The 24,871-nt window shown below is 39.0% G+C and overlaps 1 protein-coding gene across 7 annotated transcripts; it reads left to right on the top strand.

Moving 5' to 3' along the window:
* The first annotated feature begins 1,675 nt into the window (after window positions 1–1,675).
* AP1S2 (adaptor related protein complex 1 subunit sigma 2) lies at window positions 1,676–24,871 on the top strand. 7 transcript variants are annotated; one of them, XM_028727624.2, is made up of 6 exons: window positions 2,041–2,189; window positions 5,375–5,553; window positions 7,369–7,477; window positions 8,682–8,819; window positions 9,260–9,289; window positions 22,964–24,871. In XM_028727624.2, the coding sequence occupies exons 1-5, from the start codon at window positions 2,178–2,180 to the stop codon at window positions 9,278–9,280; spliced, it is 459 nt and encodes a 152-aa protein (XP_028583457.1). In that variant the 5' UTR covers window positions 2,041–2,177; the 3' UTR covers window positions 9,281–9,289; window positions 22,964–24,871. The 7 variants fall into 7 exon arrangements, with proteins under 7 accessions (XP_077783616.1, XP_028583457.1, XP_028583452.2 ...); XM_028727619.2 differs by lacking the exon at window positions 9,260–9,289 and adding an exon at window positions 15,536–15,628; XM_028727623.2 differs by lacking the exon at window positions 22,964–24,871 and adding an exon at window positions 20,052–21,133.

Consider the following 24,871-nt stretch of genomic DNA (forward strand, 5'->3'; position numbering starts at 1 on the left):
TGGCAGTGGAAGGTGATCATGCTTAGGGGAGAATCGCAATCAACTTAAATTCCATTGATTTCAGTGGGTCAACTCTAAACATGACTAAGTCTGGATTCAACTCACAGTGGTATATAAACTCTTAGGCACAATCCTGTTCAGTTCACAATCTTCCTGACAAGGATTGGATGCAATTTGGCTTAAAATTAGCACATTTTGGCTTGCCTGTGCTGTGGGTATGGCTGGGTAACATATTGCTTATATGTTCTTCAGTACCATTAATCTTAAAATGCCATAAATAGATAATCATGGCATCACATCTGCTTCAATTAAGCTCATTTCCAGAAAACTATATTGCTCTCAAAATTAAAGGCTGTCACAGATCCTAAAACACGATGCACTGCCATTCCTACACGTCCTTTATGGCACTTATGCTAAATTTGAGTATTTATCAATTACATTTATATCCAGCCCTTCCCTGAGCTTAAAGCATTACTTGATTCTACCTCCTGTAATTATCCCCCTGTGAAGCTGAGAATGAAGGCCCCTGGTTACCCAGGAGCTTCAAGACAAAGAATTTGAGCCTAGGTCTCTCCAGTTTTAGTAATCCAATAATCTAACGCAGTCTGTCCTCTGACACAATTGCATGAAGAGTCATTTCCCCTCATTCTGGGGTTCCTGGAGCTTAAGTAAGGTAGTGCACTTCCTTGCGTTTACTAGCGAGGCTCGAGAGTTGTGCAAAGTGACTGGTGGTGAAGAAAAGGCTACACTCAGTACTGCATTACTGTATTGTTACAAGCAACATTTGAATCCTGGGCAGAAGAACCTTTAGAACTTGAGAAAATTCTGATAGTTCACATATAACACAAAATAGAGAAAACCTGAAAGTGAAGCACTAATTGGCTAACTGGAATATCCTGGCATAGATAGTGCTAACACCAGCAGCAAATCCTTCTGAGTGGAGTGGGACTTTTCTCCAAGTGAATGAGTTCTGGACTGCAGCCGTTGCAGAAATGAAAATGCTTCCGTGTCCGCTTTTAGGCTTGCATATTACTCTGTTGCGGGACTAAGCCTGCCCGTTGATGCAGACGATGCTGTGGTCTGACTCAGTGCAAAGCAGCTTCCTATGTTCCTACAGTCTACTCACACGTTACCAGCTTTCTAAGAAGCTTAATAGCAACATACCCAACTAAGCAGCTAGAAGCAATGCAAAAGGGTGTGTTTGTGTGTGTGGAAGACTAGAGGGAGAGTTACAGAGAGAAGACGTAGCTTAACGATGACAAGCTGGAGCACAATTACCGGTGTGAAGTGGGGTGTGTGTGTGTGAACGACCCTGCGCATGTGCACTCGGTGCAATTCTGTCGAGGCTTCATATACCGCCTTGTGTGCCTGGGTGGGCAAGATGAGGGCGTCCGCGTCCCCGTCTGATTGGCTAATCTTCTTTCCCCTTGTGCTTTTGATTGGCGAGATGCGAGGAAAGGCGGGGGAAACACAACGTTGCGTCCACCCGGCTTTCTGATTGGTCCGCCTCGCTCCTGTCACAACCCGCCGTGTCCGGATGGCTGTTGCCTGCGCACCGGTTACTACCCGCTCCCCAACCTTCTGTCGTGCGTCTCGGCCTCAGGGATTGGCTGCCCGGGAAATCCTTCCTCCTCCTTTCACCAACCCCGCCCCGCCGCGCTCCCACGCACACCCCGCCCCTTGGGTACACCCTGGTGTCCGCTGCGAGGGGGCGAATGAAGTTTGGTGGCTGAAGAGAAGAAGTGGGGCCGCCCGCCCGCCCCCTGCGACGAGCTCCTGGCCCCGCCTCCTGGCCCCGCCACAGTTGGCACGGCCTGCTCGCCGTGAGGAGCCCCTCCCTTCCCTCGCTCTGGTGGGGAGCGTGGCGGCGGTTGCTCCCTGCGTAGTTTGAGAGAGCGCTGAGCAGACACCCTCCACACACACACGCACACACTCACGCAGAGACACCGGTGCGCGCGCTTCGAACGCTCCTGACTAACGGTAAGTGATGCGGCGAGCCTGGCCTCGCGCGCGCGCGCGCCCCTGTGCCTCCTTATAACGGTCAGAGGCGTCTCCTCACGGAGCCCCCCTTTTTTTTAATACGCCGACGGGTGGAAGGCGGGGAGGCTGTAAAGACCGGCTGTAAAGACTCTCCCGCTGCCTCTTGTTCTCCGCCGCCGTCGTGTGCATATATAAAAATGTGCGCCCAGGTACAGGAATACACAGCGCGTGCATTTGTATACAAGCCGCGCGGGCTCTACGTGCTCACAAAAAAATGAGTATTTTTCCTCGAGGATTTGGCGGGGTAGATGCGTCGGTCGAGCTGTTCGTGACCCGTCGGTGCAGAATAGGCCCTATTCTGAAGGAGATCATAGGAGTCGGAAGGGAACGCGAGGGTCATCTAGTCCGACCCCATGCAATGCACGACTCGTTTGCCCAACGCGGGGCTCGAACCCACGACCTCGCTGAGATCAAGAGTCTCCTGCCTGGCCCCTTGGCGCTGCCCTCGGTCCTTCTCGTGGCCCCTGATGCCACGCTGGCTTGGCAGGCTGCCTGCCTTCAACAAACACAAACACAACAACACCCCCTGGGAAAAAAGACCCTTCACTTCTTGTAGCATTTTATTGTGGATTTTGCTTCTGGTGGCCGTGGTTGTAGTTGGACCCGTGCGCGATTCCTCATAAATGGGATACTGGAAGGAAGTGGATGTATGAGTGGGGTAACCAGCTCCTAACATGCGCTTCAGCTATTTCTCTCTCTCTTTTTTGAGGAGGGGGATGTAATCCACACGCATTCTGGATGAACAAAGGTGGCTCCCCTCTCCCCTCCATCCCTTCCCAGCACATGCTTACATGCGAATTCCAAGCGCTTAAAGCCTAAAAGCAGAATGGTGTTGGTCCTTAGTGTGGTCTTGCATATGTATGCTGAGAGACCCTGGGAGAAGGAGGGAGAGAGATCATTCTTTGAGCATGAGTGCTTTAGCCTTCTGGACAAATATTGGGGATTGCAGGTGAGCTGCTCTCCACTAAGGAGATTAGCCACTAGAAATGTATTATAAATAAGGTAAGCTTTTTTCCCCTATGGTATTATTGCAGTTTGATTCTCCATACAAATAACCCGTTTAATGACACTTCATAGATCAGATTAGATTATGCCTAATGTTCTGGTATTTGTAAAATAGAACAAATCTATATTGCTCTGAAGTTCTCTGGGAGGACTTCCTTTTGTTTGTTCCTTGCTCCTCTTCCTGTATCTCATGTGATAAAGTGAGAGATACATCATTATATTCAGATTGAGAAATGTGTGGTTTGTGTGGTACTAAATTTCCGTATTTAACTGTCCAGACTGCTCTGGCTCCAGAATACAAATTGCTTTTTAACTTGTATTTTTAAAGAGATGAATGCCTTTAAAGTTCAAAGTAACTCTCTTGTAACTTTCACTGAGGCCTTCTACATAGTGAGGAGAGCTTACAGAAAAACAACTTCTGCAAGCAAGGCTTAGTCAAAATCTTTGGCTTATAGCTACACACCTCATGAACTTGGTATTTTCATGTTCTGACTCCATTTTGAAGATAATACCCTAAGTAGGAATGGACCTGTCATGGCTGCAGCTACTTGTAAGAGGGGCAACCTTTATATTTGTGTGTGGCCAAAAAGGTCTAGGTAGTTCCTTCAAAAAGATTTCAACTCTGAAGTTCACTTGATCTTAAGAAAGAACTGCATGCATATTTGGTGTGTGTGGATATTCTTTAGTACAAATTTACTTGACCACAATATGTATAGTTGGTGATAAGAGCTGTTCATCCCAGATGCACTTTGTTGAACTCAAAATATAGGGTGATGCTACATAATTTTCTTCAGTATTTTCCACCTTCTGAAAACAAAGACCTATCTTCAAGTATGGCTTGCAATATGTGAATCACATCTCATGTTTGAAGCATCAATGTTCCTGCTTTTTCTGGTCTGACTAGATTATATGGAAGACAGGATTTCTATACCTTTAGTAGCTAGATAGAAGGGATCATTTTGGCACATGTAAATTGTCAAATTGAGATCTACAAATGTAGGCAGGGCAGTGTACAAAATTTAATAACAACAACAATTGTAGTGTCAGGATGAGAAGTTGCACCTCTCTCTTCAATGCATCCATGAAAGATATAGGAAGAATACTTAATACCACTTTAAAGATATTTTAATACCATTTAGTGTGGATGCCATCACTTCCTCCTTGACCTGCCTCCCCACCACATATCGTTCAGGCACAGTTATCAAGGCATTTTAAAGTTTATAAGTTGGTTCTTTAGTATATTTTGCTTGTTTTTAGCTGTTTCTCCCGGGTTGTTTTGTTGCATTATAAGTTCTTTTCTTTGCTTTTTAAAAATAAATATTGGAAGCCTGGCCATAATGAACCACAAAACAATACACATTTATCTATTACCTAAATTTACTCACATAAGTAAACCTTCCACAATCTGTATGGTGGATTATGTGTAATGCTTGCATAAATGTTTGCAGGATGATGTCTTTCAAGTTAAGTGTAAAATTTGTTTACAATTTCTGTATAGCTTGCTTGCAGAAAGAAGTAGACATAGATATAGATATAGGAAAAAGGCTTAGGCTAGTCTGACCAACAGCATTATATTTTCAGCATGGTTATTTTATGTCATACCTTTTGGGTACAGTCGCAGTGTCAGTGTAGAAGAGTGGGCTGGGTTTTAATAAAGTATATTGTGCATCTGCAACAGCATAACTAGATCAGTGGTCTTTGGTCCCCAGAAGTTATAGGACTACAACTTCCATCATCCCTGACCATTGCCTAAGCCCTAAAATGGCTGGGGATGGTGGGAGTTGAAATCCAACAATGTCTGGGAACCCAGAGTTGAAGAATACTGACCCAGATAACAAGGATCTTGCTACTAGAGATCTGTTTAATATGAAATTTATAGCTTTTCAGAGTTGAGAATTTCTATTGCTGTGCAATGAGTTCTAGAAACGTTTATCAAAACAGCAACAATTTTAACCTAGGGCATTATGCTACATTTGTCTTCAATGGGAAGATGTTAGTATATTATGATTAACTACTGTGAATATGTTTTGCATTTAAACTTCACTTGTATACAGTTGTATACAATTTAGATGATTTCTAGATAAAACTCACTACTGTGTTTATCTTATCCAGATTTTTCAAAATAATTATTTAAAAATACGAGCCACTGTCTATCTTTTGAGATACCTTCAAGTCCTTGATGTCCTTTCCCACAGGCTGCTTTTAGAGCTTAATTGGAAAGAAAAATGCTGGTGATCTTAATGTTCAAAAGCTTTCTCAAATGTATAGCACACACTATGCAATGGGACTGAAGGATTGACATGAAACTGTGTTTTATTTAACTCAACAGATGCAGTTTATGTTGCTTTTTAGTCGCCAAGGGAAGCTGAGACTTCAGAAATGGTATGTCCCATTATCTGACAAAGAAAAGAAGAAAATCACAAGAGAACTTGTTCAAACAGTCTTGGCCCGTAAACCGAAAATGTGCAGTTTTCTGGAGTGGAGGGACCTGAAGATTGTCTACAAAAGGTGGTTTTCCATCCTTACACTTACAAGTTCTATCCAACAAAATATATATTGAATAGTAGAAATAAGGATTTCTTCTCTTATGTGTGAAAAACATATTCAACTTTCCTCCAATATAATTCAATAGCATTGTAGGAATTATTCATGTCTGCAGTACTTTTTCTGTGTTGTAAAAATGAGATAATTTTACACTTAATAAAATAGTTATGCACTCAGATTTTTCATTAAATGAGGCATACATATTTGAAAACTATGTTTTAAAGGCTATTTAATGTACTTGAATGTTAAAATGTTACATCATTTTATATAAGCTAGGACTTGATTTTGCTCAAATATAGAAAGGTTGCACAATTACACTGTCTTATTCTTCTCGCCTGTTCAACTGTAAATTTAAGAGCTATGGAATGTTGTACTGTCTGCTTAATGCTGTGAAGGAAAATTGTTCTTGCTACTACAGTAGTGAAATTATTTCAATCTTTGTTTGAATAGGTAAACAGATCAAGTACTACCTGTGCTTCAGTGCATTCATAAATCTCTCACAGTTGGGAATGTCATGCCCTGCAAAACTACTTACCAATCTATTTATTTATTTATTTTATTTGCCAATTTTCTACAGCTGAGAAAATGCAATAAAAAAATCTACAGCTGAGAAAATGCAATAAAAATAAAACACTGTTAAACTGATAATACAAATGAGGACTTACTGATCGCATCCCACTGAAACAAGCCACAATGCCACACTTCAAATTAAGGGACAAAGAGAAAAATCTTTGCCTGGCAGATAAAAACAGATAAAGGTTGTTCCAGGCATGCCTCCCTGGAGAGAGCATTCAACAAGTGGGAAGCCATCATTGAAAAGGCTTGATCTTGTGTTGTCACTCTCCAAACCTCCCATGAAAGAGGCCCACATAAAAGTACCTAGGTTGATGATTGTGTTCTAGAGTAGGGTGGGGAACCTTAGGGGCCCCTCTCTTAGCAAAGTCACTTAAATAATGGCAATGTAGGCAGAAATAAAAGAAATCCTGATAACACTGTGCTGAGGAAAATGAACAAAAGCAATGTATAAATAGGCACATGTTGCTTCAGGAAACACCATTTTACCTTTACTGGTTACTAAGCAACTCCTCTACCCTTACTGGCTGGTTGACTTATGGATAGCAAAGGTTACCCTTAAATTACAAACTGCTGTAGCACTTCCAACACCCTTCAGGCCTCTATCTCCATTCAGGCCACACCCTTCACTCTGCATCCGCCTAAAGTGATTTGCCTGGCTGTAATGTGTTCTTAAAATGTATTAATGCACCTTCCTTGCCTGGGTGGAGGATAAAAGGGGTGTGTGTGTGTGTGTGTGTATTTAGAAGCCTCTTGCTTTTATTTGGCAGAATATAGCTTACTGTACAAAGTTAAGTATCTCATTCTACACCCCACTCACTACTGGTATGTGGCCCTTCAGATGGAAAAGATTGCTGGGGGTAGCACTTCCACAGCCATCTTGAAAGTTTGTTTTCATAAAAACGATAACTGCTATTATAATTATTCTTTCCCATAGCTATTGATTGAATAACTGTTGATAACACACTCAAATATGAAACTTGTCCACAAACTGGCAACTACAATGAGGTACTTGGAAAAAGCCATAATAAAGCTATTTTCAAGCCAGTTTGTAAAGTTCGTGAATTCAGGTTAATTTTGAAAGTTAATGCATTACTCTGAGGAAGTTGGCACTGTTAATTTCTGTGAAATATGTAATGGATATGTATAATTCTTAAAACAATAATCTGGCAGTGTTTCATAATTAGAGTAACCTGTTTCTTTCAGATATGCAAGTCTCTACTTTTGCTGTGCCATTGAAGATCAGGATAATGAGCTAATAACCCTGGAAATAATTCACCGTTATGTGGAATTGCTTGATAAATACTTTGGAAGTGTAAGTTATTAATTGGTTTTTCTGGTCTCTGTAGGTGACATCCAAGGATGTCTGCCTGCTTGGGCAGTGGAAATCTACTTGTGTAATGGGATTTGGGTTTCTCTTCTCACCATTTTCTCTCTTCTGCCACACATTCCCAATATCTACTCCAGAATTTCTTCCCAACCTCCAGAACAGATTTGGGGGATACATAGGGGGAGAAGAGAAAGCAGAAGCCTCACTGACTAAGTAGATGCTCACTCAAGCTCCACTGGGTCTCATCCTATATTATAAATTTCTGTAATGAAGTTTTTTATTTATGTAATACACAAATTAAGATGACTTATTTTTCCTGAAGAAAATAAAAAAATGTTTTAATACACATAAGAAATAACACCCTGTGTTGTCTGTACATGAGTGGAACAGATTTCTGAAGAGGGCTTTCTCTTCCTCTCCTCTCCCTGCAGCCCTCAAAATTTACTCATGAGGTTTACCAGATCTAGATTAACAATAGATTTGCCCTGGGAGTGGGGTGGGCATGTTGCAGGGAGAAGGAAAAGAAGAGGAAGCTTCACTGTGGAAGTTTGCTTATGTGACATTAGTTTTCACCCTCACAGTACTTTTGGGGAATTTTAATAGTATTCTGCACTCTGAAAAGTGCTGTAAAAGAATAATAAATTTGGTATTTTGATTTTATATTACAGCATGTATGCATTATTACTGTGAATGAGAATAAAAAAGTTATCTATTGCATTACATTATATAGGTCTGTTTCCTTACTGGGAACTGTTAATGAAGTCTGAAAGTAAAGAATTTGTCAGATATTGCATGTCAAATACCAATACTGTATGTAACAACCAAGAAACTAGTATTTCTTCCATCAGCAACTTCACTGAATCTTCTTTGAAGATATTCAGTAGTGTGCTGCTGCTGTTACAAATGCTATTACATAATTCAGAGAACTATGTGGTATATATATGAGGCCTAGTTGATGAGCTCAAATGATACACTAATTTAAATGCCTGTTCCTTATATTTTAATGTTACTATTTAAATCAGTATTAATATTTTCTCAAAAGTTTGTTCCTTACCAAATCCATGACTTGGCCTTTAGTGATCACACAGAAGATCATGACAATGTGTGTTTCTTTAAAAACCACAGGATCTTAACTTGGCACCTTAAAGAAGGGAATAAATCTCAACATGTTTTTTCCTATGTTTTCTAGGTATGTGAACTTGATATCATCTTCAATTTTGAGAAGGCTTATTTTATTTTGGATGAATTTCTTTTGGGAGGGGAAGTACAGGAGACCTCAAAGAAAAATGTTCTTAAAGCCATTGAACAAGCAGATCTATTACAAGAGGTAAGAAATTTGTTTTTTTGCCAAAGCTCCACCAGCATGCTTTACTCTTTTCTAAGAAAAGCATCTTATTTCTCCAGAAGTTGTTGAAAAAGCTTTTCAGCATGTCTAGCATGTAGCTTCTCCTTAATAGTCTTCTGTACAATATTGCTTTACCCACTTCTTATTCTGTTAGCTAGCATCACTATATTCAGTATATAACCTATAAAGAACAGTAATACTGCTTTATTTTTTTAAGGTTTCCTTTCATAATGTGTTTGGTGTTGTATGTGTTGCTAGACATGCAGCTACTGTCTCCATGTGTTTGTCTTCTTGTCTAGGCATTTCTGTTGTTTTTATTCAATTAATTTATATCCGTTTCTTTTTATTCAATTAACTGAATGATTATAACTAATTTTTGTCATACCTGATGCATGTATGCCTCTTTCATTGCTGAAATCCAGAAGCTAGACTCTCTTCTTTGAGACGCTAAGGTATAGTTAACATTAACTGTTTTAAAAACAAGTAACAGTGCCATAGCTAACTTAAGTAGATGTACACTGTGCATTTAGAAAATAGTTATAACACTAGTCTTAGAACCGTAGCAAATAAAGTAGACTTTTGGGTTGAAACTTTGCACCTCAGCTGCTAACAAAATGCATTTCCTGTATTACATCCCATTTTTACTTCCTGAGAGAAGCCCGAAGAGACTAACAGAAAACAATTCAATTAACACAGCATCAGAATAATCAATATAACAAAGCATAGCATATATCAAAATATGAAATATGTCAAAGCCATAAATCTTTGAAAGACATAAGAATTAATTCAATAGTAAGGGTCCTGCTTCTGGCCTTGTTGTTCCCACCCCATTTCCCTTTACCTAGCTCATTGGTATACAGATAGCAGCTGCATAAATATTAGCGAACTCTGTTGCCTTTAGTGCACTGATTTAGAATTAGGGTTTCAACATAGTAGTTGGAACAACTCATTTTTTGTTAGGCTACATAAAATTCCTAAATCTTGAGGTGATAACATAGAACTGGCACTACAGATGTTTTGAATGATGGTTCAGAGCCATGTTATAAATACAGCAAGTCTGTTTCTACATAAAGGAACATGGATTGAGCCTGCGTGCTTGTACAGTTATGCAAATGTGAACTTTTGTGGCTTTGTATTGCAAACATGGGTGGTGTTTTGAGATGTGTATTTGCTTTGCTTTGATATGTGTTTTGTTGAAGTCCCATCTTTCAGTCCTCCTGTATCCACTCATTCGTGAGACTTTTAAAATAATAAACCATAAATTTATCCTGGTAATTAAGTGGCCATCCCATCCAAATATATATTAACTTCTTGGGTTTTGCCACTTTAGAATATATACACTGGGACTACTTGTTTAAAAGCATTCTTCATTAAAAATTCACTGCCTTTAAAATACTGGTATACTAAGGAGAAGGCTCAACTGAGTAGAAGTTTTCATACGGATGTTGACAGTGTAGTGATTCTGAATTCCCACAAATACTCTGGCTTGTTCATATTATATAAGAAGCTTTAGAAAAAGTTGCAGAAGGAGCAGGTGGCAAATAGAATACTGTGATTAATACAACAGCCATCAAGACTGTTGCGATTGCATACAGTGTCTTTCAGTATATATTTTTCCATTTTCTTAATATGTTTGATTCTTTATTCCTTACATGAGGTGTAACCTGCTCATGCTTGTTTAAAGTGCATGTGTGCAGTGCATGTCTGCAAAGTTGGCCATAGGGGCAACAGTCTGCATTGCTGAAGTGCCTATGAGCCAAGGTGTTGGATGCAGCAAGTCAAGCTTGTACAAATACGGATGATAGGAGATGGCAGAGGAAGGCAGAAAACGGCAATGAGTAGATGGGTGGGCTTTGGTCACTAAACCTCCAAACTTAATCCTTACCTGGGGGTAAACCCTGCTGAATTAAGTAGAATTTACTCCTGAATATACATGGTTAGGCTTGCAACCTCAAACACAGCTGAAATTATTTTTCTCTTTTAACCTATCCACAGGAAGAAAATGTGATATTGGAGATTAGGGAGGAAAGAATATGAATTAAAGGGGTGGAGGAAGAATTTTTTTTTTACAGCTGCAACACTATGCACACTTTTGAGAGCAAGTCTTGCATAGTGTTGTTTCTGAGTAAACACACAAAGGACAAGGCTGCAGAGAGATCTATTTGCTATAGTTGTATGATCTTACTTCATTGTTACTATTGGTTTAGTTTGCTTTGATCTTAATAGTGCACAGTGCTTTGTAGGCTGATAGGAAATTAACAGGTTTGTTTCATAAATATGATTTTACAGAGGTTGGAGTGGAAGGAAGTTGAAGGGAGGAGGATTTCCCTCCCCTAACAGATTTTTAAGTATTATAAAACAGAGGAAATGAGAACAGAAAGATTAGACAGGTGACAGCCGCTTGTACGCACATAGCTATACATACCTCATGGGGTTCTGGGGAGAGAGTTGAGGGCTGCTGCCAGGAAGAAAGGCAAGCAGAAAAGTGGACCCCATAAGAAGAAGAGTTTGGATTTGATATCCCGCTTTATCACTACCCGAAGGAGTCTCAAAGCAGCTAACTTTCTCCTTTCCCTTCCTCCCCCACAACAAACACACTGTGAGGTGAGTGGGGCTGAGAGACTTCAAAGAAGTGTAACTAGCCCAAGGTCACCCAGCAGCTGCATGTGGAGGAGTGGGGAATCGAACCCGGTTCACCAGATTACGAGTCCACCACTCTTAACCACTACACCACACTGGCTCACTGAAGGGTCTGGCAGGGCAGCTCTCCGAGTGCTATGGGGCTGCAAGTCAGACATAGCAATGCCTCTGTGGCCAGGGTAAAAGAGAAAGAAAAAGGGCGAGTCAGGGGTGTGTGTACCTCCTCCTCCTCCTCTTGGTAATGTATTTTTGTTGAGTCTATCCACTCTGTGAACTACTGCATGCCATGGTCTCCTCTAAGGATTCTTCAAAGTGCTGGCTATATGTTAAAGAAAAAGTAATGATACAAAGACAAACCATGTGGCAAATGTCATGTCTAGTTTGGCTCTATTATCTGGCTGGCATTACAGTCCAGAATTTATCTGGCCCCATAGTACTAGTACAAAATATTGGCATACTCTGTTCACGTAATTTTATGGCTGTCCTTGCTATGCAAGCCAAAAATAGTGGTTGCCACGACTTTTCTTAGCCATGTGCTCCAGTGACTCGCTATGCTTCCCTGCAGGACAGAATTGTGGGTAATTCACTGGTTTGACTACTCCAAATCAAGTTGCTATTGGGATTGAAGCAACCAAGGAGGTTTTCTCAGCAGGAAAGTATGGTGAGAAGCTTGGTGAACTATGGCCCCCAGGGCAAAACATTGTCATAGTGGCAAAACAACCCTCAGCTTTGAGAAGGGACGGGATCATTACACAGCTGTTAGAATAATTTGCAGCTAGCGCTATAGCTCCCAAGTTTGGGAGCAAGATTGGCCATTTGTTTTGCTTGACAGAGTGCAGTGGCACACTAGCTGTTGTGAACAAAATTTTGCACGTCTGTTTTACAGAGTAATTCTAACCTGCTTTTCGATTAAAAGTGCCTGAGGTGGCTAATGAACCATAGTAAAAACATATAAAATGCAGTTCCTTTTAGAATCTCTTCAAGAAAAAAAGTCCAATATTAAATTGCAGAACAAAATCCATAGATTTCTCTTCCATACAAATCCCCTTAAAAATCAGAGTTTTGCCAGAACAAATCTTGTTTAAGAAATTGCAAGGGAGGTATAGCTGCCCAACGGAAGTTGTTGAATGTGTGACATCTAAATGTCAAAAGGAAATAAAATAATATTTTCCCCTTATCAGTTTTACTCTTTCCCATCATAATTTAATTCACATAGACTTTCAGGGTTTGTATAATTGATAGTTTATCTTTTCAATAGTGTGTTAGTTATGTACTTTATCTTTTCAGAATTTGTTACTGCAGTGCCTATGTTGGACTTTGTGTTTACATAAAGTTACAAAAACAACATTTTAAAATTGTGTGGAATTTTGTGTTTCCTTTACATTGGTTAGTGTCTTTTTGGAAGTTAACCTATTTGTAATGGGTGATGTGTGTGTCATTCCATTCCGTTCCTTTGCTTTGGTTGGAATCAGTGCTGCCTTATATGTATGTAACAATCTGTTTGATAAAACAAATGTAAACATAATAAGTAGCTTTTCACTTGGGACTCCCTGTACAAAAGCTAGACAAGGAAGAGTCATTTTTCCTGCCTTTGTAGCTAATACCATAATACTTCCTTCATACCCTAACACTGAAGGATTTTAAAAAATCCATTTGACAAGCTAAAGCACAAGGACAAAAGAAGGACAATCAGTCCTTCCAGGACAGATTGCAAATGCTCTTATTCAATTGTGTATTTTAGAATTACTTTATTATCAAGCACTTTATTATCAAGCATGGTGAGGGTTACATTAGTAGTACACTTCCATTATTTTTGGAAATTAAGTACTCTGTTCACTAGAACTGTGATTTGTTAAATTAGTGCATCATTGCTTCAAAGTTCTTTATTTCATGTTCTGTGAGTGGACAATGAGCATGTTCACTTGCAGATAACAAAGAAGATCTCACAAGAATGCATCTACTACTTAAGCTTAAGTTCTGGTGAAAGAAATACTTAAGTGATTGCAGAACTGAGCTCCATGCAACCCATTTAAATCACCCTGGATGTGGCACAAGAAGAAAAGATTTTAAGACCAAGAGATGCCTAATCCAGAATAAAGTGGGAACTTGAGAACAAAGATAATCAGAGCTGAAAAGCCATGGGAGGCAGTGTGATATGGAGTGGGGAAAAATGGGAAGAAATGCTTCACTCTTCAATTGCAAGATGCTTGCCCTCAACCACACTTCATATGCTTATCTCCCCAAGATTTGCAGACACATTTATTATGGCGAAAAGCAGTGAGCAATAGATGTGTTAAGCCCCACATTCCCTGTTATGGCCCAGGTACTGGTAGTGACTCAGATCTGTGCCAGCTGCCAAACATTAGTTCAGCTCCTAAATACAAGGCAGTCAAGATTCTTGCAGTGATAACTTTTGTTTTGTTGTTCAGAGTATTTCCATATGATTTCAAACTTGCAGTCAGCTTGCTGAAGATATGGAGAGGACTTGGGACAGTGTTTACATCTAAAGTGTTCTCCATGTTACGTACTTGGCCCGACTTATAGGTATGGCAGCAGTCCTGTAGCTCTGTCTAGAGCTGCCAGAGGAATGCAAGGCTTTAAAGTTTACATGGGAGGACGAAGATCACATGGAGAAGTGAGGGGATGCCATGGTTAAAGAAGGAATTGTGTACTGTGTGCCTATATGCACATAATCATTCTGTCCCTTCTACATGATTTCTAACTTCTTGTAATATTGGAGTGACATAGGGAAATGACAAACACATTGCACACCTTAGTTATTGGTTTTTTGTAATACTTAGCACTGAAAGAATCAGTACCTATGCTTTGCCTCTGAGAGATGTGTGTTTCTGAACTGCTTGCATAAGTTATAAAGCAAGCACCTTTCTGTGTAATAAAGCTGTTTAATCACCCTTACAGAGCTTGTGCTTTGAATTAGATAACTGTCATCACCCTATTTAAATGTTTGGTACTTTGACCTCAGCACAGAAGTAGTCTTTAAAGTATTCGGTAGAGGCAGGAATATTGAATGAGAACTGTCCCTTGTTCTCTATTGTCTCTTCATCGATGTCTTACATCGTAGTCCTTTGCAGAATGAGGGAATTAATGTATCTTACATACTACTAAATAGTTTGGGAATGGCATAACTCCACTATTGAAAATTAAATGCTAACTTTAAGAAAGGCTTAACTTCAGCTTTTTAGGTTTTATGTTGTACTCTTCAGAAGAAAACTTCAAAGAGGCTAGCATTCTCTGAGATACTGTCTTTTAAAAACCCATTAAAAATAAATCCAATAGTCCAGTTACATCTTGCTAAGAGTTTTCAAAGCTGTTACTAAGGAGGAGATCTGAATTAATGTGATCTATTTGGGGACCAAATCAGACATGGTGGGAACTATAATTTATGTGTCTACCCCACTGTCATATAACGTTGAGGGTCCTTAACAATAAATGGCGTCCATGGGAGACTGACCGACTAACTGACTTTCTCATGTACCTCACCTCCCTGTATTCAGTTGCTTCAGACACTTCCCTATTTCTAGCTCCAGTACCAGAAGTGGATCAGGAATGGAAAAAAATGGTTGGCAAAATGAACTGAGAGGAAATAAGGCACAGGAGGAGGTTAAGGGTGCAGTGTTCTTGCTGCAAGACCTGAGTCCCACCTCCATTTTATATGGGAATGGAGCTGACAAGTAGGAAGTATCGTCTACCATCAAATATAGCTTGACTCTTAACAAATGCTCTCATTGTGTTCAGAATAACTTCCCCAACCTGGAGCTTGATTAGCTGTTGAAAAAGAAACATCTTGTTGTGTTGAGTTCTCATGTTTTTTATGTGGAGTTCATTGGAGTTGTTGTCTTTGTCACATTTTCATTAGCCTTGTCCTTGACAACACTGACTTTTTAAGCAATGCAAAGAAGCCGTTTACCTGAGAGCCTCATATGTACAAGTGTGTGTAATAGTGGATATTTTTTCAGATAGTTCTGCTACATTTTTTTTAAAAAATGTTTAAACTTCAGACTTGCCAAATTTTCAATTGTGCTTGATTTTGTTTGTAGAACCAGAATGAAGACTGGGGAGGTTTGTCTGAGGATATCTTATGATTAAGAGCAGTCTAAAGCCTTAGCGTTTTGATCCCATCCATACGATTGGTAACTACCAAATTTACCGTTTTGGTGGCATGGTTTACATGGGTGCTTTGCAGAGTTTTGCACGTGTAATGGAACTCTTGCCTGATAAGTAAAAGGAGGGACAGAAAAGTGGACAGTGATGAACTTAACCTTGTGCAACACTTGCATGACAGTATTGAAATATGCTTTGGGTGCTCTTGTCTTATTTTCCTTTCATACTAACAGCATCAGTTTGAAGTGTGTGGTGTGTGGTTTTGTTCTGGTGTTGTTAATCTTTAGGTGTTAATAGAAGTTGGAAGGTTCACAAAGTTTTTTGCTAGGTAGGGCCTAATTATGCATTGAAACATTACCTGGAAGGGCCATGAAATTACCATAGGCCTTGCTGCAGAACTATTTATTTATGCTTTACTAGTCAATTTCATAGGACAAGCCTAATTTACATCTATAGTGCATTGCAACATTTTTGTTGAGTATTTTAGAGGAATATGTTACACAAAAAGGTAAGTGTATTTTAAAGAAATCCCAGTGAACATTCAAATGGATAAACTGAAAACTTTCCAGAGCTTTCCAAATTATATACAGAGTAGCAGAAGTACTATCATACCTTGGGATGAATATGCTTCAGGTTGAGCGTTTTCGGGTTGTGCTCCGCGGCGACCCAGAAGTAACGGAACGCGTTACTTCTGGGTTTCGCCGCTTGCACATGTGCAGACGTTCAAAATGACATCACGCGCGGAAACGCTACCTGCAGACGCGTGTTACATTTGCTTCAAGATGTGAACAGGGCTCCGGAATGGATCCCGTTCACATCGAGAGGTACCACTGTAGTTTAAAAGCCTGGTATCATTTTTAAAGAAAAAAGTTAATTACATCTTCCAGGTTTTTTTAAAAAAGCTGAATTTCTTTCAATAGAGTAATGGAATTACATGTAAAACAAGTTAAAACTTAACATACTTATTAATCCTGCCTTTCCCCAGTAAGCTTAGGACAGTACAAATCAGGGTGAATAAATGATCTATATTTAAATAATAATCAAAGACCCATGAAAAAACTTCTGTTTTGTTTTATTTTATTTCTGTTGCATTTATATCTTGCCTTTTCCCCGAAGGAGCTCAGTGTGACATACATGGTTCTCCCCTTCTTTGTTTAATTCCAAGCAGCTGTTAAAAGCAGTTTACTCAATATACCTTTTAGCAAATTAAGTCAGTAAATGAGCATAGAAATATCAATGACTCAGAAGCCTTCTTTTAAAAGTTTTAAATAACTCTGCAGAAGGCCATTAAAGAGGAGGCAAGATGACCCTTCCTTGGGAGGGAATTCTAGAGCTTGAGCACGGGCACTGAGAAGATCTTGTCTCTGTTCCCAGGCATCCTTTCAAAGTTGTTGGGACACACAAGAGTGATCCATTGAAGACTCAGTCATGTGCAGGCATTTACAGAAGGGAGTCCTTCAGAAAACCCTGTCCTAAACTGAATGACTTTTAAAGGTTATCACTAGCTCTTTGAATTGAGCCTGGAAATGAATTGGAAACCTGAACAGTCGTGGTGAATGGACCATAGTTTTGTGATAGAGCATCTGCTTTGTATGCAGGAGATCCAGGTTCAATCCCTGGCATCTCCACGAAGTGTTTAGAATGACCCCTGTTTGAAACCCTGGGGAGCTGCTGCCAGTGAGTGTAGACAATACTAAGTTAGAAAGACCAATTGTCTGCATTTTCCTGTGTTTAATAGGAAAGTCATATGGCCCCCAGTAATCTGCCACATTCTTGACAACTGATAGTTTTGAGACAGTTTTCAAAGGTAGCCCCATTTACAGTACATTGCAGCAATCCAGGCATGGTGTAACTAAGGTATTACATCACCTGACCAGATCTGCAGACTCCAGGAATGGCTGTAGCTGGCACATAAGATTAAGCTGAACAGAAACGCACCTGGCCACAGCCAATAATGAATTGGATGCCCTAGAGTTGTTGCTGATCTGCTTGATAGCTGGTGTGGACCCCTAATGTAGATAGCAGCTGTTGCTAGATCCCACGCCACAGGTGAAGAAACAAGAACATAGGAAGTTGCCTTATTTTGAATCAGACAGTTAGGAAGCTGACTACACTGACTGGCAGTGGTACTCTGGATTTTTCAACAGGATTATCTATTGGGCCCTACACAGAGATGACAGGGATTGAACCTGATTTCTGAGCTATAGCCCTTCCTAAAGATATAAGATGCTCCATACTCTAGGATTCGGTTGTCTCGCCATTTATGTGTGCCACAGCGATTATATAGAATGATTGCTGCGGGCCACTCTCCCCTTGAATAGACTGAACAAAAGATGAAATTGTTCAAAGTTACAATACATTCATCTGTTCTGTGGATTCTTTCCCTGGTTTGAGTGTGATTGTGGAGTAATTTTCCATCTAGTCATGCTGGTACATATCTTCAGCTCTACTTATGGAGGGTACACCATGGCTCAAATAGTAAGTCTTCCCTTCTCTATTCCACTTGGTTGCAAAGTTCCAAACTTTATGAGAGAAGAGACACTTTCGTGTCAACATTACCTACAATGTGATAGAAATTTGCTTAGGACCTGAGCTGCAAAAAATATGTGGCTAGGCTGCAGTGCAGAATATTGTCATCGAGAAGCTAACAGCTTCTTAACTCAGTGTGCCTGCCCTGACCTAATGTTTTAATTACTTTTGTAATGTTTTGAACAAGTTCATTTTTCACTACCTGTCTGAGGTTGGAAAATGTAAAAAATAAAGTGTTTTGTTAAATAATAACAAATCAACTTACTGGTGTTTAGCTATCTTTGCCATTGTCCTACTCAAGAGTGGTTTGCTTAAGTGCTTCTGTGCAAGTTGAATTTAAAAGAAAAAATATACAAAAGCTCAACATTAGTAAATCAAACCAGACCTCCACACCCTTCTGGTAAAACTTCGTTCTTCCTTATATAATATTCTGAATGCAGCAAACTCCTTTAGAAATGCTACACAATGCATGCTCACATGGAGCAAAGTGAAACAGAAGGAGCAAAATCTGATGCGGATGAGAACACTGAGTCTAGGTTATTGACTAGTTATTTTTGTATTTTTAAGAACTTAGTTCAAAGACACTGTAGGAGGGAATGCTAGTCAAGGTTAAAGCTGATGTAGCTCTTGCTCTGTTGCCTGAGAAGTTAACTATTGTTTCTTTGCAATCATATGCAGCATCATGAGTTGTGTGCAAAAATGATCTAACGAGAACAGAACATGTTTAGTAAGCATAGAATACAGACAGTGTTGCAGGGGGACGGAGATTGAAAACTGGAGGGAAACTGGAATGGAGTGGCTGGAAATCTTATCTGAACAGGAGCACTGCACATTAGCTGAGAAAGTTCATTTTCTTCTCATTAAGATATTAAATGTTAACTAAATATAAGACTAACATGGATCCCAGTTGATATTAGAGCAGAATAATTTTTTTTGGGGGGGGGGAGACTTTCCAGTTTAACATTTTCTGGAAAGCCCATATTTTTCATACATAAACACAGTGCTATGGGAATGTCCACAGGCTATTCTTGTGCATGAGAATTTGGGCATTCCTATTTAAATGAGAATTCTCAGAAGGGTCTTTGGATTAGTTTTCTTAGAACTGGTCCTGAAACAGTTATATGAATAGTCTGATTGTACAGAAGCTCTTAGAAGTGTGAGAGAATTTAAGATCCTGTTAAATTAGCCTTGGTTGGCAGGAAATCCCAAAAGCCAAGTCTCCATCTGAGTAGTTGGATTAACGGTTAGCTGGCTTGGAATGTTAATACAAGTGGTTTTAAAAATGGATTAGACAGAATGTGGTCATTGTGCTTAGAGATAATTTGCAAGACTACATTTTATTTTTTTGCTGATGGGGGGATATTCTAACAATCCCTTGCTTGCAAATTGCCATGCTGAAAAACACATCGGGTGGAGCGGGGATAGAATTTGATGTAGTTAGATGCATTATCAGAAACTGAACAATTTGCGTACTTTAATTTCCACACCTCTTTCTGTGCCTCCAATAAAAAGGAAAAATGACAATTCTATTCAGCAGTACGCAGACAAAGTTCTGCCTTCTCTACTTAAATGTAATCATATTCAAACAAATAATGTTTGACTGTAGCCATGCATGGTACAGACGAGTCACCACAAGCTTGTTGTGAAATATGGAAGCACGCATGCACACACACACACAGAGCAACATTTTTTAAACAAATGATTCATTGATGTCTAACTGCATATAGTTTGTTAAACATACTACAGTGATGTGCTTTTCAAACCCTGAATAGCATGTTGTTTAATAATGCATGTGATTGAGAAGATTGGTGTAGAAATAGTGTAATAGCATTAAAAGTAGTGGTAAATAAAAAACCATTTGCATTATTGTATGCATGCAAACTTTTGTACTATTTATAAAGAATGTGCACATTTCTTTTGTAGCCACGTCATGAATACTTTAATGTCCCAGTATACTAAATGACTTCATTCACCATGCATACAGAGACGTGATAGAGCCGATTTACTCATGGCAGAATACTTATCCTCAGCTGGACGAATCCAGTCATCTTGAACAAATTAGTTTATCACATTTGTTTTGCTGTTGTATATTTTCTTTTCTTACCATTTGTGATGTCTGTGTTTTTTCTTTTCATGTGTCTTGTCAGCATGCCATAACTTCCATGTTAAATCTTACCAGTAGCGCTTGTCATAGCATGTAGTATTCAAGCTGGAATACGTTGAGCCCAACATTGCAGTTTAAATACGCAAACACTATGGTGACTGTATTTTTCAAACTAAGTATGAATTGGTATTTGTGCATATATTACAGAAATCCATTGACAGTGAATTATTGTTGGACCCGTTAAATGTCCGTTTAATAGATAATGAGAAAAACTTCATAGGCCATAGAAAAAAATGGTTTATATGACTATACTTCAGTGCACTAATGGAGCTGACCCAAACATTGCCGCAGCAGGCAGAATCTGTGCTTGCAGGTAATCGTACAGAAACATCCATAGATATTCTGAGCCACTCTGCAATTTCTATTCAGAAATGTGAACATTCCAAGTGTGAGCAGTGGTAGACTAATTCTGTTTACATTGCTCAGGAGGCTGCTATAAAATAGTGATTGCAAAAATAGGAAAGAGGCAGGATTAGCCAAATGAACTATAAGTAATAGAAAATTCCAGATATACATGTTTTACTTGAACAAAAATGTCAGTTATAGTTCACAAGTAAGGGGGTTTAACATTCTGAATCTACAACAGTCTGGGATGTATTAGTATCAAATCTTAGGATGTTTTCCCATTACAAAACTTTCCTGTTTTTGTTGTATTGCTTCTGTGAATGTATATGGTAAATGCTGCTTGCATTCTCCTCATGCCTGAATCTTTAAAGTGCTGTGCATGGAGTGCTAATGAGGTGCTGTGTTATGTTATAGCTTTATACGGCTGCATGCTTGTAAATTTCTGTGAATTAGTTTTCATGGCATGTCTATAATAAAGTATTGCATGCACTCTTGACGTGAATGGTTTCTTTTTTCCTCCATCTCTTTGCTATGATATATTTCATGTTTGTGCAGTTGGCCTTTGGTAATTCTAATCTACAGGCATAAAATATGTGAAAACACGTTTGATAAATGATTCAAACTTCAATGCATTAGCATTATTTAAATTGATTCTCAAGCATTACTCAGTTACACATTTTCAAACAGCTGTTAACATTTGTTTGATTGATATTCAGAGCTACTATGTAGTTTAAATGCTCCCAGATTGCATCTGGGATGTTAACTAGTTGAGGGTGTGCTTGCTTCATTTACTCATAAAACGTTGTTAATTAAAGTGCAAATTAACTTTTAATTTTTTACCCAGTATATGAAAATACACACAACAATAGTCTGATAGTATGTGCATATTGCCCAGAGTTTAGAGTCCATAAGCACTACTTCCTTTAGGTCCTGTCCCGATAGGAGAATGTGAACATTTCTGTGGATAGCTCCAACTAGCATGGAAGTCCAGCCTGTGCTTCACATGGCATACAGTGGCGCTAACCTACCTCACAAATCAGTGAAAGGAAGAAGAAAAATACTATCTACTTGATCTGCAGCTTCTGATGGAACGTGCCCATTCCCAAGTAGTTCTTGTGTGGCAAGGAGCTGTAGTCTGCCTCACAAATGGGATCCATTGCCATTCACTGCCAATGGATCTATTTGTCAGGAAGCACCTTCTTTACACAGAGCAGATTAGGCTAAAACTTAACTGCAGTGCTATCTCATATGCTGCCCTTCAGTTCCATACACTAGCATGTCTTTCTATCAATGCAGAATGGTGGCAAGTGATCATGCTGGTGATTGTATGTACCATCTGTGCTAATCTAGAGGTTCTAGGAACATCCCGCACCAGTTGTGATAGTCCAGCTCTTTTATCCTTATATCCATGAATATTTAGAAGCATTGTTCATTCTATGATGTGTAAATGAATAATAAAGGTAAGTTTCTTATGGTTTCAGTCCCCTGACAATAGCCTTTTCAAAATTTCCAGTTTTAAAATCATGAAGTAGAAATTCTTTTTAATGTGTTTGTCTTTAATCAGGTATGACTCATGGCCCATTTCAGTTCCTTTAGTTGAACATCCAGAAATTCAAAATGCATCTTTAACTATATTCTTTCACATTTTCAATGCTGCCTTTTCTGAAAATTGTTGCCTAACTCTGACTCTCTCTTTTTGGTGCTGTGCCTTGTTTAGGATGCTAAAGTAAGTGTAAACTCTCTGTGTTTATACAAAAATTACAAGTTATGCTTTTAACAGGAAAAACAAACATGGTATGCTTTTCTTAAGGTAGTCTTAGAAACATCTGATGTTCAGCTAATAGTACAGTTGCTGTCAAATCACTTCAAGAAGTCCCATACAAACTTCACATATAAAGTATAGAAATCTAACTTTTTAAACCTAGAAATGTTGATTCTAAAAAGTTTTAGTGGTCTCATAGCATTCTTTTATGTCAAATAGGATGGGGAATCTGTGGTCCTCCACTTGTTGTTGGATTACAGCTCCCATCATTCCTGACCACTGGCCATTCCAGCTGGGGTGGTTGGGAGTGGGAATTTTAATAGCAATATCCCCTATCTCTGCTCTGAAAACAGAAAATAATTTGCTTCCTCTGTTTGATGACAAAAGAAAAGGGATGGGTGTGTGTGATGAATACTATTATAAAATGCTTAAACATTGAGAGTGTTCTGCATAACTAGCGACTGCTTGGTGCATATCCTGAATTTCATCAATTCCCTATTAACATAGCACATATGGTTTGACAAGAGCACAAAATCTGTTCATTCTCTAATTTTCCCTCCACAGGAAGCGGAAACCCCTCGTAGTGTACTCGAAGAAATTGGACTGACATAAACTTCCTTCTTTGCTGATGTCTTGTGTGATGTTTCCGCATAACTAAATGTTCACTGCCTTCATTTATTGTTAGCTAATGGTGTTATGATGCTATTTGTCAATATTACTGTTCTGCTGAGCTACATCTTTTAGGCCTACAAGAAAAAATCCATTTACTGTAAAATTTAAAAACAAGGGAATGAAAGATTTAAAAACATTTTTCTGGAAGAAAAGGGATATTACAGTGATTTAAGCCACAGTAATTTACAAGCATTGATGAGTCATAAATGGCAATTTTAGTAAATATATTTTGTAAAATGCCATACATAATGTATCAAGTACTGTACATTATGTCATACACTGAAAAGAAACAATTCCATATGGCAACCAGTCGAAATGTGTTAATTTGGTTTTGTGTAACCAAAGACTTTTACTATAAAGTCAGCATTTGTTATACTCAGTTTAGGTTGTTAGATTGGGGAGAAACAACTGTTTTGCAGCTGTTCATAATACCAAAGAATTCTATTGAGATCTGCAAGTCCAAGATCTGTTGCGAGATGTTGTTTTCTTTCTAGCAACAGGGTTGTAAACAGAACTTGTATCAGAATGAAATTGTACAGTGTGAAATTCAGTCAGAAAACTGAGTTAATGTACAAAGGGAAACCAACTGAGGCTACATGGAATTTTCTGTTAAAAAAACTTATTTTTTACTAGCTCAAATGCTTTCTTGATTGCACATGTAATCCTTTCAAAAGTGTAAAGCAGTATTAAGCCAGAAGTCATTGAGATAGTTGACATAATATCAAAGGGAAAAATGTAAGAAGAGAACGTTACAACACATCTGTCTACCTTTCTCCAAGTATATCAACTATACTTAAACCAGAACTCAAGTAGCTATTTTGATAAGCTGACAATCTGTGGGTTAATCATTGTTTTTCATTTTTCATTCTACTTCGCAAGGATAGGTTTACTCCCTATCTTTGAACACTTCTAGTGTGTTCAAATCTGAACACACTAGAAGCAAACATTACACATTGGCATACCTTACCTCAGCTAGTTTTTCAAAAGGCTGCAAAGCTATGCACACTTTATTTGGCAGTAAGTAATAATAATAATAAAACAACAACAATAATAATTTATTATTTATACCCTGCCTGTCCGGCTGGGTTTCCCCAACCACTCTGGGCAGCTCCCAACAGATTAAAAACAGAATAAAACATTAAGTCCTATTGAACAAAGCAGGGTTTACTAGCATATAAACATGCATAGGACCAGGCAACATGAACTTCACAAAGTCAAACTCTGTTTTACTCTGTCTTGCATTTCCCTGCATGTCCTACACTTCACATAGTGCAGAACCCCAGTACAGAACACCTGCTGTTGAAAGCAGTGTGACTTCCTGCACATTGTGTTTGTGTGTGTTACTGCACGCCTTTCCAATAATATGACTATCAAGTTCCCCTCCTGTGGGTCTATTTGCTGTGATTACTGTGTTCCAAAGCATCCAAATACTTTATAAGCTGTGCCAGGCATTTGAAAGATCATGGCTTCATGCCATAATCACAAAGGAGAAGTTATGAAAATATCATGTTTGCATAAGATACCCAGGAACCCTGTTCTACATTTCACTCACAGAAAATCTGGAATGAGTTTCAAGAGACATTAGAGTGGCCCTCTGTGATGTTGAAGTGATCGAATTACTTGACATTTTAAAAAGTCGAAAGCAATTTTTTTAATGTGTATTCAAACCATGTTTAAGGTTTACAATGTTGCCTTGTATGTGCTTGGTTGGAAGCTTTGTTGTGACTGTGACATAAGCTGTGTGGACACTGTCTTAGTATCACACCAGTTGAGTTGTAATAAATGTTCATTTTTACTCCA

The sequence above is a fragment of the Podarcis muralis genome, chromosome 4, assembly GCF_964188315.1.
Source record: "Podarcis muralis chromosome 4, rPodMur119.hap1.1, whole genome shotgun sequence".
In the NCBI taxonomy this organism is placed as follows: Eukaryota; Metazoa; Chordata; class Lepidosauria; order Squamata; family Lacertidae; genus Podarcis; species Podarcis muralis.

Coding starts and splice junctions, on each gene's coding strand:
- AP1S2 (XM_028727617.2), top strand. Junction 5,554..7,368: donor CTGAAGATTGTCTACAAAAG/GTGGTTTTCCAT, acceptor TGTTTCTTTCAG/ATATGCAAGTCTCTACTTTT. Junction 7,478..8,681: donor TTGATAAATACTTTGGAAGT/GTAAGTTATTAA, acceptor TATGTTTTCTAG/GTATGTGAACTTGATATCAT.